We start from the raw sequence: 14,933 nt of genomic DNA, 5'->3' as shown, positions 1-14,933 counted from the left end.
GGAGTGGATTAGATTGGGCAAGTGACATGTATTCTAAACACTCCACTACAGGTTTTTCTTTCTCCCTTACATTAGGAGCCATCTCATGGAGTAGTAAGAAGCGGCCTACCATGACCTTATTTTCTACAAAGACCAAGTATTGAGCACTTTGTTCCACCATTAGGAGGAAATTTTGCTCACTTTCAGTAGAGAATACCTTTCCACATACGAGACCTGCATAGTTGCACATGGATAACCAAAGTTACCTAGCTCTACCAAATAGCTCTATGTTTCATGCTCGCCTGAAGCACATGAAGGTTCAGCATCATTGTGTATAGGAGCAGATCATGGATTCCAAGTTAGTGGCGACCTATTGTCCCGTGGTAGACAATGCACTTAATCTCTTCATGAAGCCTTTATCACAAGCTTCTATGCTTCATGACATGAGATCCTTGGATCTTTGGACACTCCCAAGGTCTAAGAGAGGGAATCCCTTGTTGTGAGCTCTATCACAGTATGATGGAGATATTCAAGCTTTGACTATTCTAGAGCATCTAGTTAGTTTGTAGTTCTTTTTCAATGAGTGTCAAGTGTGTTCACATAGTGTAGTGGGGACAATTTCCAACTATTTCAATGATCAATCAACCTAGGTATTTGCAATTGGAGCAAGCCAAACTCATGGTTATGGCATTTTTTATTATATAGGATTGATAAGGTAGTATACAATAGGAAAATAGAAAAATAATAAGGTATGAATAAAGGGTTTTCATAAAGAATAAGTACCATGGAGATGCCAAAATTGCAAGTATGTTGATCAATCATGGCCTTACTAAAGGAGAGGAATATTCATATTTGTGCATTTTATGCTTGATCCTCAAGATCATAATGATAGTGATTAACAAGAAAGATGTATAAGATAAGCATATTTTCTTAAACTGCATCTAGCACTCATGTGGATTATGCAATGTTGACCTTGTGCTTGTGTGGATGTGTTGTTATTTAAGATAGGAATCAAGCACTGGTATGAACTTGAAAATGTTGACATTATGCGTGCATGCATGTGTTATTGTCAAAGATAGGATCATGCAATGGTATAAACTTGAAATATATGAGAATGCAAGTGTGTTGCTTAAAATAAAATTATTGTTTGCCAAATGTATTGGAACAATTTCCACTACCATTGTCAATAAAGAGCATAGATTGTGCACCTTTATACATTATGCCATTAGCGATAATAGGTACAAATCTTGTAATACTATCATATACAATAGTATATGTAGAACCTTTTAATTATACAAGAAGTTAAGAAATAGTGTGTCCCTATTGTAATATTTCTCCATTTTCAAATGGATGTGACTATATCAAATAGTATAGAAATCACATATAATTTTTTGCATCATGAGTAGAATATGTAGTTAAGTGTAATAAGAGCACTCCATGGGCTTGTGAATTACATAAAAACTCATAAAAGTGAGCGATGTTGAGTTGAAGTCAATAAAGACTTATTCTTATGGATGTTAACCTATATTATTATTGCTCACATGAATACGTCGTATGTCATGAGCCATTAGGCCATGGTAACTCATATGTGATGTAACATAATATAGCAATATAAGTCATCCCTATTAACTATATTAAAATTTTAAGCATCCCAAGCACAATATCGCCTCAAAAGCCTTCAAGTGGAGGATTTTTTGAATAGACTAGGAAATGTTTGATTTAGGGTTTTTGAAATGTAGACACATAGCTTAGGGAAGAAGAAGCTTTAGAGTACAGAATACAAAGTGTCTTAAGTATTATCGAAAGAGAAGATTCTCAAGACTAAGTATGCCCTAGAGAGAAACATGTAAGGCCAAGGAAAAAAAAACCCTCCTAAAGAGGGAAAAAGGTACCCCAGAAATCCTAACTTTGTTGACACATATCACTACCAAAATATGCCATAGCAAACCCCCTTGGGAGTGATGCGATGAACAAGATATGGCATGCATGTATATGCCAAGCACAGTGGACTATGATCAATCCACAAAAGGAGAGTGAGCCCAAAGCTTTGCTAAAAGTTTTGAACTTCTCATAGGACAAATCCTTTGTGAAAAGTGCAAGATTGTCCTATGTTGACACACATGCCAAGTTCATCTCTCCTATAAAGAGTCTTTTCCTAACATAATGATAATGCACCTCAATGTGCTTAGTATGAGAAAGATCTATACAACTATTAATATGCTCTCACTATCAAAGAAAATGGTGGTGACAAATGACAATCATCCAAAAGGCATTTTAGCCAAACACACTCAATTATAGCTATGAAAATTGCCCTATACTCAACACAACTAGAAGTGGCTATAATAGGTTACTTCTTGCTCAATGATGATACGCATGAATTGCCAAGAATGAATCAAAAATCACTTGTGGATACATGAGCATTGTACCAAGAACCAGTTCAATCAAAATCCAAAAAAACATGTAAACCTAGCAATGTTTATCTCCCTTCAAGACAAAATAGCCTAAGATGTGAAGTCCCACTCAAATAGCAAAAGATTTGCTTTACCACTTGCCAATGCTTCATGCTTGGGCTATGCATAAACCTACTCATTTGTAAGAATACAGACTGAATGTGAGGTCTCATAATGTATACATAAATCAAGCAACCAATAGCCTACTAATAGAGAAAGCAATCTATGGCATCATGAGGCTTAACTTCAAACCTATGTTCATAGGAGTATTAATAGGCTTGCAATATTCAAGACTAAATCTATGCAATAGTATCTCAATATACTTTGTCTAGCACAAAGCAATACCTCCATCACATTTCTTGAACTAAATGGCTAAATAAAGATGTAATAGACCTAAATCTAACATGTCAAAATTCAAATCCAACTAAGCCTCTTAAAATTAGCAATATGTGCCTCATTAGAACCAATGAGCAACATGTCATCAATAAAAACCACAATGATTAAAGATACATCACCCTCGTGTCTAACATATAAGGTGCTCTTGATTGGACTATTTTGAAAACTTGTACAATCAAATGTGCATGTATCAAGAATGCTTCAGTCCATACAGTGCCTCTTTCAATTTGCACACTTTGTTTTCATGTCCCTTCAAAATAAAACCACAAGGCTAAAAAAAGATAAACTTTCTAATGCAAATCACCATTGAAAAATGCATTTTTAATGTCCAACTACTATATATTCCAACCATTATGAGTTGTTAATGCACAAATGCTATGAATATTATCACACGACTAGTGGGAGCAAAGGTCTCATTGAAGTCAAAATATTTCTATTAAGCATAACCCTTTGCCACAAGTCTAGCCTTACAGCTATCAATGCTAAATTGGGCTTGCACTTTACCTTATAAACTCACTTAGTATCAATGGCCTTTTTTCTAAGAAGCAAGTCACATAAGAAGCAAGTACAACTTTTGGCAATAGCATCATACTCAGATTGCATAGGAGTCATCGAATATTCTGAGTTTTCTCTCTTTAAAAGAAATTGTCCCATGCTTATCGTATAGATTGGAAATAGCCAATGCAAAACAATCTAATGCATAATCAGCATTAGGAGGGGCGGAATGAGTATGACTAGTCAATGATGCATCCAATTCACTATCATACAATATTTACACCATCTATTTTTGCATACTTTTCTTTATTTATTTATTGATACAAACATGCAAATATCCCAAGTTTCTTTAGCTATCTTACGTGAGTGAATGCGTGGAATCATAGTACGTTGTAACAAATGATGCAATTAGGGCATGATCCTCTACATCTCTAGCATCCCAATGAACCTACTTAAGAGTAGGTGGTGGTGGTGCTCCAACATTAATAAGAGCAAAGCTGAAACCTGTAACATCCTTAATAGCATTTATTTTTGCTATATTTGTAGCTTCTAGAATGACACCATGGTGTACTTTAATTTCATGCTCAATGTTCCAAAGCCCTTTTGTAACTAATGTATGGCGAATCATATAAGCCCATTATGGACAAATGCTATGAATAGGTTATCACACAAGTGGGAGCAAAGGTCTCATTAAAGTCGATATCTTTCTATTGAGCATAACCCTTTGCCACAAGTCTAGCCTCATAACAAAATCAATGCAACGTTGGGCTTGCTCTTTAACTTGTAAACTCAGTATCAATAGTCTTTTTTCTAGGAGGCAAGTAACACTTTTGACAATAGCATCATATTCAGATTGCATAGCAGTCATCCAAGTTTTTGAGTTTTGTCTCTTTAAAAGAAGCATATCATGCTCATTGTATAAATTGGAAATAGCCAATGCATAACAATCTAATGCATAAGAGGCACTATATGAGAACTAGAATAAGTATGACTAGTCAATTATGCATCCAATTTACTATCATGCGATATCTGCACAAACTATTTTGGCATAGTTTGCTTTATTTGTTTATTGATAAAAACATGCAAGTATCCCAAGCTTCTTTAGCTATCTTACATAAGTAAATGCATGGGATCATAGTACATTTTAAAAAGTAATGCAATTAAGATATGAGCCTCTACATCTCTATTATCCCAATGAATCTGCTTAGGAGTAGGTGGTTGTGGTGCTCCAACATTAACAAGCACAAAATTAGAACCTACAACATCCTTAATGGCACTTGTTTGTAGACTATAAGGTCTCTTACTTGAAGAAATGACTGCTAACAAAAATTCCACACTAAGGACAAAATAGTGTATGTAGTACTAGCAATAGTGCAAATGGACACCAAAACTAGTAGAATAAAAAAATTTACAATGCCAAGACCTATGGGCTTACTCATAGAATCTAGCAACCTACAAGTACTTGTCAAATCTCATTGCAATCAAAGGAAACCAAGTGGAGAGTGTTTACAACTCTACTCAAGAGGTCAAAGCCTACTTTAACATCAATTGTTGGATATAGGATTGCAAGAATGCACACATACATCTTGGAGAGGAGGAAGCTTGAGAGCACAATACAAAGTGCGTTTAGTATCAAAATATAATATTTTTGAGACTAGTTATGCCCTAGAGTAAAATAGGTATGTATAGAAAGCTTGGGGTAAAAAACCTCCTAAAGAGGGAAAAAAGTATCATGGTGGTCTTAAGTGTGTCACTATTGAAATATGGTAATAAAAAAGAATACCAAAGTCTAAAAAGAATCCAAATTTGTAATTATAAATAGGTTATTTCAACATTAGAAATTATTTTTCTAAAGTAATGAAGTTTTTGCCAACGTAATGTCTCACACAAGGAGTTGAGACATTTGGTTGAATTTCTCCTCCTTCCATGCTTCTCACTAAACTTTGGTCACTTGGCTACATCCTTGCATGTACAAGTGAACCCTTAGGCTTCCAGCATTAACGTAGCCATAATTTCAAAGAGTAATTTAGTCATATAATCTCAAGCATAGATTTGGTATTTCTTACTACTACAGTTAGATAATTCCAAAATTGCATGTCAATGCACCAAAAGAAGCCAAGGATGATTCATAACCTTCCATACATTCCTTCGCATGTTTTTCGTGCATTGGGACCACATCAAATGAACGTACACGTTCTTTTAAAAAGTAAGCAAGATATTATTTTGGAAAAATCATAACCCAATGGTAAAAGTATGTACCATTTTTGAGTGCCAATGACCTAAAGGAATTTCGATTTAAAGCTTTTTGAGTGCCAATAACCTAAAGGACTTTTTGAGTGCCAATAACCTAAAAGTATGTACCATTTTCTCCCTCAGATGCTTGATTTTCCTCAGATGCATATCTCCTCAGATGCCAATAACCTAAAGGACTTTTGCATTATCTCCTCAGATGCTTGATTTTCCTTCACCACGCAACAGCATATACTTGAATTCTTAGGAGGTGATACTTCAAAATGCATGGAAGCTTTGAGTGCAATTCTACTCGATCACAGAAAGTATGTCCTCAAATTGATCACTAGATACAAAAAGAGGCCGGATGTTCCAAGCACCCATGATTTGAGTAAAGGTATAGACTGCAACTTTTCGCTGGAATGCCTCCATCACAAAAGTGAGAAGATTGCCAAGTAATGTCTGCCATCTGCCGATTATGAAATATAGTGCCTATTGTAGCTGCAAGGTCTAAGCTTTAAAGGTTTTACTGCCAGAAAGACATGGTCTCTGTTCCATTTTTGAGACCCCTCCAGTTCTGAGAACTAACCGAAAGCATTATAAGACCCCTTGCACTTAAGTGTAATGTAGCTGAGGACTGAAGCGCCACTGAAGTAACTACTCCAGATAAACTGGCTACTGTATCTACAAAAATGTACCATTAGCATGAGCCAATTTTAGCATTTCACCCTTTCGTCGAAACTCTACACAGCTCAGCAGTTCTATCCTTAGCATGGAAGCTGAATAAAACCAAATATAACTTTTTGCAGAAAACAAAAATTTCTCAGCAGAGCCCAGCTCATAAGGCACAGCCACATTTGGTAGGATACTGTAATATCCAACTACATCAGAAGGCATCAAAGCAGAAGAAAACCTGAACTTAGCACTATATATTCACTTTTTGCATCAAACATACATTGCTTATGGGAGCCATAAGGCACATCCACATTTTGTAGTAGATACAAAGTTTAAGCCTTCGGCTGTAGGCTCATAAAGAGGTGAGCCAAAACAAATGAAATTTCAGACACTTTCCTGTGGTACAACACAAAACAAATATGATTCTTGTATGGCCCTATGTTTCCTTTTAAAGAATTCTGGACTTTGTTGGAGATATATGATATATGTACGTCATTCCTTACGGAGTAATAGCCATCGCCAGAGCATGGCCCAATCATTCACCACCACTGGAAGTGCAGTGAATTGTGATCAGATAGCTACTCACTAGCAGGTCTTGCCTCGAACCCTCCATCAGCCCGACTCTCGAGCTTGTAAGGCATGTATGTGCCAAGCAGCTTGTCCCACATAACAAAGAATGGCTGTGAGAAATTGTATTTGGTCCCATATAGCTGATGATGAATATCGTGATAAGCAGAGTTGTTCTGAAAAAACATATGAAATGGGTTTCCTGGCAACCAAAGCCCGCAATGGTCATCCACAGTTTTGATTGTTGCAAAGGAGAAGAAGAAAACTGCTGTTTGTGGAGTCATTCCTGAGGCGAGGAAAGAAATGGCCCCACCCAGTGTATCCAACAGCAAGCCCTCTAAAGGATGATTATACAGAGCACCAAAAGCATAGGGCACTACTAGTTTGTGATGCTGTGAATGGATGTGTCGATATAAAAATTTGTTGTGGTGCATGAACCTATGCACAAAATACTGCCATGTGTCCATCACCAGCATTGCCACAAGGAACTGCCCAAGTTGTGTTGGAACAGAAGGCTGCAGTGCTTTGAGTCCAGTTTCTCCTGGTCCTGTAACCTGCACAGTCAATATAACCATCACTTCTTACTCGATCTAAAAAGGGAACAATATTACACATCACCCAAAACTAAACATTAGAAAAGCTGTGCATATAAATTCATATTAATTGATACCATGATCACTTGGCACCAGTAAAATATGTGCATTAAGAAAGCATACCAACAATCCCCCCCCCCCCAAAACAAATACCCACGATCTCCTAGCAGGAGATTCCAAGTCAATATAACCATCACTTCTTACTCGGTCTAAAAAGGGAACAATATTACACATCACCCAAAACTAAACATTAGAAAAGCTGTGCATATAAATTCATATTAATTGATACCATGATCACTTGGCACCAGTAAAATATGTGCATTAAGAAAGCATACCAACAATCCCCCCCCCCCCCCCACAAAACAAATACTCACGATCTCCTAGCAGGAGATTCCAATTTCAAGCATTCTTCTAGTGATAGCTTTTGACTCTTACAGTCATAAGGTTTGTTCAAGACCCAATTGTACGCATAATCACAAAACCTGAAGTTCGGCTTCAATTTCAAGCCACCTCTCTCTGTTAAGCCACATATTTTCATTGCATGAGAGTAGAAAATTAAGGCCCCAAGCTTTCCGTTTTTGTATTGATGCCATGACTACTTGGTACTGGGCAAATCTGCACTACTAAAGCAACTTAATAACCTTAAATTCTTCGAAGAAGATACCAAAAATCTCACAGCCAACTTCAAGCACCATTTTGGTAATAACTTTGACTCTTGATAAGATACCTTCAAGCCCTAATTGTGCAGTGAGAATTTCCTAGCTATCTAAAATGCTCAGTGGTTATGATGTGCCACCACCTGTTGCTATGCGAGGAATACTCTGACTACACTCTGACTACACCCCTTGCTGCTATGCAAGAAATATTCCCTAAGTACCACCAACCCCCTAACCAATGCATCCCAGCTATAGAGGCCCATGTAAACTCATCTACCCAATGCACACCATCTCATGTGTCTATTCCACCACCCCCAATACTGTTTTCCCCATTTGACCTAGCAATCAAGTTCACATAGGCTATCAACCTTACTACATAGTTTGCTGGCTACATACCTTCCAATATCCCAACTACAAACCCCATAAAAATCCAGTCTCCATCATAGTTCCTCCTCATTTGGTGGACTTATAAAGTTTGGCACTTCAAGCATAGATGGGCCACTAGACTAGCCAAAACTCAGGGCCCAGACCCTTTTCACGTTCCACATGAAAGTAAAAGCAACACTTTATAAACCAGCATACCAGTCCTAATGAAATGTACTAGTGGAGATAGATTACAGGCCACCATCCCTGCTCTCACCTCCAACTTGATGGTGTTAGAATTTAAACTTGATGTTGACTGAGTTTACATGCATTTTTGTCTTTCTCATTCTCTATGTTTGAACTGCTCCAACATCCTGTAGATGGAGATAAGCAGTAGACAACTAACTAAACTTTGCTAGCAACCAAAGCCACAAAGATCACAACCAACATCGTACAGAATTACACTACCCAGTCTACCTTCTATATCTTTTTAAAGATCACATAGTAATCGTGAGAATTAATACAGAAGCTTAGGCATCATACTTTTTCCAAGTCACCAACTACCTCTGATCTTCACAACCATAACCAAATCTGCAAGTAGATGATCTTGAAAAAGCTCTCGCCTTGACCCTGATTTTCCTCAAAGTTATCAACAACATCTAATTTGCACAACCATAACCAAATTTACAAGAAGAGGATCGTGAAAATTCTCTCATAAGCCATGGTTCTAATACTTAGCTTCAACTATCTTCCACAGCTTGTGAACCACCAGTTCAATATTGACTCTGATTTTCTAGGATGCATAAGTAGACCCTTTCAACTTGCTTTCCTATACAGCACACAAAAAGTATACCTCTCCCTATCCACTTGTATAAAAACATGATACTACAAGATTGGAAAGAGGGATTCCTGTGTCCTGAATGCAATTTTTATGCAATTTTCCTGAAACGCACATATATCCAGTATCTTCTGTGGAAATTTAGAATTTTCTGTTTCATTTTAAATTGAAGAGCCTTCAGGAGATTGAAAGAGACTAACTTGCAGGAATTGAATACACAGCAAATAAATCTCAATTTTCTAAAGTCTGAATACATCAAATCACCAGAAATAGAGGTATCGAACAAGCAAATTAATACCATATATTTTGCATGTTTGTGGATGCAGTGTCAACTAAAACTTTAACACACTGGATTTTTTCAAAAATCCTCAGTAGTGCAAGGTGCACACATAGAAACAGTGCAATAAGGTGCAAAGGACAACCCCCTCATTCTCTCCTCTTAGCAACTATTTTGCAAAAATTGCATAGCCAAAGAAGAGAATATATAAAAGACAAGCTCCATCCCTAGCAAAGACATGCGGCACATCAAAGTTTTAAAATCTACAGTTAAGTCCTAGTAGGTTCAAAAAAATTCAAATGAACCCAACATAAACTACAGCAATGAGCACTCCAGAACGGATTAGCAACCTCCATACAATCCTGTAGTTGCCATCAGCTTCTACATTCTGGGATTTTAGCACTCTGCTATATTTCATCTCTTATAGAATTTCTAAGACAGAATATCTAGATACAAACTTCCATTATTTGTGCATGATAGCTGGGCCTTAATGATCTTAGATCAAGAAGTGCCCGCATTTCTAGGATTCTGAAGGCTAAGATGCTCTTATCTTGATCAAAAATCTTCAAGCATTATAAATCTGCATCCTACTTCTATAGCATCTAACCATGTTTCTGAGAAATCAGACAAGACATATGCATACTGTAGCCTTGAATTAATTACATAACACCAATACAAGCAACATTTTCGGTTCTTTTGAACACTAAGCTGAGTGAATTTCGACAATACATCAAAAGAAAGCTACGACAGGCCTTCTCACCATACACAACTGCCTCAACGGTTGTCACATGTGATGTACAAACATGAAAATTTAAGAGCCTCCTCCACAACTACCATCCTAGCTTCAAACCACTAACTAAGATTGACAGCCAACCCCATACATGCACCTAGCATAGTCACCTGGCTACAAATAATAATAACCTCCATCTACCACCAAACCTGAAGGTAATGCCCCCACTCTTTGCAAACCAACTTCGCTACACCAAGAGAACCACAAGTGGCAACCAAAACTTACGCAATGAGACCTCAGGAATGAGACTTATCTTTTACTGCTTATTAGAACTCATAATGAGAAAAACCAGCTGGGCATCCATAACAAAACCAGCAATTGTACAAGGTGACATTTCTTGCAAGTATTAAACAATTGTACGAAAGAAGGGCATTGTTGAGAGCCCCTTTCCAAAGCCATCTCCAAACTGGACAGCACACAAATCACATTTTCCCGATGGTTGCAAACTGAGACCTAGAGAATTGAATTATCCTGTGCCATGACCACTTACTAGAACCGAGAAAAACCAGCTATGGCTCCAAGAAACAACAGGAAAATCTAGGCCAGGTCATCTTAGTTATCATGATGAAAATACAAGAAACAATGAAACTGTCAAAATCCCCCTCTGTACAGCCATCTCCAAACTGAGCAGCACACCAAATTACATATCTCCAGACAGCAATCCTAACCCTGATTCAATGGGAATCCAAAATCAAATCAAACATCCACAACCTTTACCAACTGGCTTGGCAAGCTTGCCTTGCTTGGCCATCATCATGTTTTTCTAAAATTGACCGAACTAAAGCCCTTTCTTTTTCAGAAAAGAAATAGCTGCTTGGCAACTGCTCTTCCCCATTTCACAACTGTTTGAACTCTACACATCTACCCAACTAACTTTTGAGTCACTCTACTTGACCTTACTGTCGTCCAGCCAGCTGTGAAATCTCTACTTCCCTACAAAAAAGTTAAGGTCCTATAGTTAGTTTGCAGACTTCCAAACTAATTGACCTCCAGCGTCCATACCATCTTTCTTCAAAAATCTCCTTTATCACCATTCTACTTGAATGGCTCGTGATATAATAATCAAGCAGGCAAACCTTCCCATAAATTTTAGCTTGTCATTCCCCTGCCCGCTGTGAAACATCCAAAGGGCTAGTGATTATACTGCACACCTCCACTATTCGAGCATTCTTGTGCCATGTGGAATCCCAACTGCAAAATCTCTCCGTTGCCAAAGAACCAGCCTGAGATCAAAGATACTCTGCATGACCTCCCTAAATACACAAAAGCTCATAAGTAGGGCGATGAAAGAAACCTGATGAACATAGTGTTTGCATGTTGATAATTATACATGGTGATACTCCTTTGCCTTGATCAATGCAAGCTGAAAGCTTCTAGAAGCACTGACGGCTTGCAAAATCTGTTTTCCACATTTGTCCATCCTTTGCTAGTATATGGGGTACTACTGGATAATCGTCAGCTGGCCAATCTTTTACCAGACCTCATAGGCAGAAAAAATAAATCATTGCAAGCAGGCTGAGCTACAAAACACGGACTGGAAAACCAATCAGAACAATAAAAAGAATTCCTTCTCAAAGCAGCAAACTGCTGCTTCAGACATCAAACCCATTGGGCGTCATGTGCAACAATTGATCATAAAGCAGTAAATTATGTAGACATCACCAATCGTATGTCCTTGACTTCTTCCATGCAAAGATTGGTCACTTGCATAAGTGCAGAGTAATCCTACCAAAATTTCTATATTTTGGCGATCAAAAGTTGTCATCGGATCCAATATAACATCTGAAACGTTCTGACAAGTCACCTGGATTACTTTATATACCCAATTCTTAACCGATATCGTTCATCCCCTAGATTTTTTAACCCTGAAGCCGAGGTCTCGATAGCTCAAACATTCATGAAGCACATACTTGCTGCTAGCACAAATAAAACTCTTTTGAGACCTTGCAACCAACCAATATGTAGAAATCTCAGAAACCAATATGTAGAAATCTCAAAAATTAAGGGCCAATTGACGCATCATGCAGCACCATCTGACAGCTGTTCGTGTGTTGCCCCGGTCATTGCATAAATGAATCCGGCATAGACACCTTAAGCTGTCCCCCCCGTCCCCTCTTGAAATTTCCCCAATTACATTCGAGAAAGAATTAAGCCATGCAAAGTTTCTCCAAGGCCTAAAGTTGAAGCAAGGGTTAATTCTTCACACAACCAGCGACAAAATATTTACCTTGAATAAGCCAACCGCCACAATTGCTTGAAGCGCCTGTTGCAAAAGCACCCCTTTGGCCACTGCAGTGGGCGTGACCAAATTGCGTAGCTCCTCTTCCTTCCTAGAGTGCATCCTGTAGCGATCCAATGGCTCCAGAAAATGATACATGCCCGAGTAGAGCCAATACACGATGATGGGTGCGAAGGTGCCCATCAATTCATCGCTCATATAAGGGGCCCAGAAAACCATTATGCTGTGTGCAGGTTAGGGTTACGGCAATTCAAAAGGGGATTCGAGTAGGAAATTGGGAATTGAGGTCGAAATCGGGCAGGATTGCAGGCGAACAGAGAGGGAGAAGGGCTAGCTGGCTATTTCGCTATGCAGGTGGGGAAAGGAGGGCAGGGTGTGGGATTCAGGGGAGCGGAACAGAGTCAGTCAGTCAGTCAGGAGGAAGAGGAGGAGGAGGAGGAGGAGGAGAGATGAAGGATTGATAGAACGGGAGGGGAGGGGGAGGCGGTCATGCCACAGGGGAAAGAGAAGGCAATGGTTTTGGTGCAGGGCGGCATTGACCAAAGGAAAACAATGGGCTTTACCTGAGAGAGAGAGAGAGAGAGATAGGGGGGGGGCGGCTATGGCAATATATACCTGGGCGGAAAAAGCTGTGGCTGCGGCTATGGCAACGGAGGGCCGACGACTGAGAGAGAGAGAGAGGGAGAGAGAGTACGCTTTCTGGAAGCCAGGATTTTCAATAGATCATCCGATGACGAAGAAGAAGTAGACGAGCGGAAGAAAAGAGGAAGAAAGCGGAGAAAAGGAGGGTCGCCTACGACGGCTGCGATGGTAGGTTACGCAATACGTATATACGTTGTATGCCCACACCTCTCGTTTGACCCGGAAACACGTGTCCTAACTGCCTACGTGTTCCCCGCTGCATGCAATTGCTTTAAACGGTAATTTTTGCCCTTTAATACTTCTAACTTCTCTCTCCTTCTCTCATAACTTTTGGCAATTTTCTCTAAGGCTGGTTACGCCCTAGTCCACCACCCACATTTTTTAAATCTAAGGACAACATAGCCAATAGTGCTCGAGGTTTAATGTTAAACGAATTGTAAAATAATCCCCCAAAATCAGTTTTGAATAAAAATATTTAAAACTTTGGTTTTTATTTAAAATGTTGTTATAAAAATGGCAAATACATATAGTTTGGTTTAAAAATCCTTCTAAAATTTTGAGTCAAATGTTTTTTGTATCTGCTATCAAAAATGTTTTTCATGAACACTGATAGCCAATCATATTTACAAAATCAATTCACACCTACCCAGACAACCATCGCAAGAAATCTAATGTGGATTGTGAAAAGATGTCCAGCCCCACCACAAACTCGACAAACCCCTCACCCAGAATGCTATTCAATTTCAACCGCAAATCAACATCATTTGTTTCTGTAGAAGACATCACATGGACTTGATCTTGAATCGTTGCATTGTAATGCATTTGCCTTACTATTTCCAAAGCCAAACTAGTGTGTAAGCCTATCAAACCCAACCGTAAATACACTTGCAGACAATGTGTTCCAATTTCCACTCGTCCTACTAGATGAGTGTCCTAAGGCAATGCTTTAGCCTAATGCATGTTTTTTTTCTCCTCCTCCTCCTCCTCCTCCTCCTCCTCCTCCTCCTCCTCCTCCTCCTCTCTCTCTCTCTCTCTCTCTCTCTCTCTCTCTCTCTCTCTCTCTCTCTCTCTCTCTCTCTCTCTCTCTCTCTCTCTCTCTCTCTCTCTCTCTCTCTCTCTCTCTCTCTCTCTCTCTCTCTCTCTCTCTCTCTCTCTGTGAATCAACTCTAAAGGTTTATCTTATTAGCTTGATGTCTAGGATCCCATCAAAGGAGTCTTCAAGTCTATTGATTAGATCAATAATCTTTCTTACGCATGAAGGATGTGACTTGTTGCAACTAGTTCTTTCCAAGATGAAGGATGCGTGGCCCACCTCGAAATAACCTAACACGATGAAGTCTATCAAACATTGGAAGAATGAAAAAGGTAAGCATGCCACAACCATAAAGAAAAGGGAAGGTTCCAGAGAGCCCAATGTTTGGTGGTTTTTAGCTACAGATGAAGCTTGGAAGTGAGAGGACCCGAGGGGGCTATGTTTACTTGGAAGAATAGACTTAAGAAGGCTCTTCACTCTACCCCTTCGTACAGACTAAATGTGATGCTATGGAGGTTGATAACTGGGGAACTAGCAACTAAGGACCATCTTAGCAAGTTTAGAAATGTCTCTCCACTCTACTCTTTATGTAGAAGAAATGAGAAGGATGTGAAGTATCTCTTCTAGAACTACATTGAATTGTAGGCTTTATGGAATAAAATCAAAAGTGGATGAAGGAAGTTAATATTTGTCATGTTGCTAACTAGAAAC

At 38.8% G+C, this 14,933-nt stretch overlaps 1 protein-coding gene across 1 annotated transcript; it reads right to left on the bottom strand.

The window, feature by feature from the left end:
* Window positions 1–6,442: 6,442 nt before the first annotated feature.
* LOC148036826 (sphinganine C4-monooxygenase 2-like) lies at window positions 6,443–13,297 on the bottom strand. The gene is made up of 2 exons (XM_087675728.1): window positions 12,536–13,297; window positions 6,443–7,345 (listed from the first exon to the last, which is right to left on the bottom strand). Exons 1-2 carry the CDS (start codon window positions 12,764–12,766, stop codon window positions 6,803–6,805), a joined length of 774 nt encoding a protein of 257 aa, XP_087531854.1. The 5' UTR covers window positions 12,767–13,297; the 3' UTR covers window positions 6,443–6,802.
* Between the last annotated feature and the right edge of the window lie 1,636 nt (window positions 13,298–14,933).

The sequence above is a fragment of the Lygodium microphyllum genome, chromosome 4 (genome assembly GCF_053477565.2).
Source record: "Lygodium microphyllum isolate KBCC chromosome 4, Lygodium_microphyllum_v1.1.10, whole genome shotgun sequence".
Lineage (NCBI taxonomy): Eukaryota > Viridiplantae > Streptophyta > Polypodiopsida > Schizaeales > Lygodiaceae > Lygodium > Lygodium microphyllum.
Note: the sequence above shows the minus strand (reverse complement) of the source record. Positions and strands in the feature narration are given on the sequence as shown.

Coding starts and splice junctions, on each gene's coding strand:
- LOC148036826 (XM_087675728.1), bottom strand. CDS start 12,766: ATGGTTTTCTGGGCCCCTTATATGAGCGATGAATTGATGGGCACCTTC. Junction 7,346..12,535: donor TGGCGGTTGGCTTATTCAAG/GTAAATATTTTG, acceptor TTGACTGTGCAG/GTTACAGGACCAGGAGAAAC.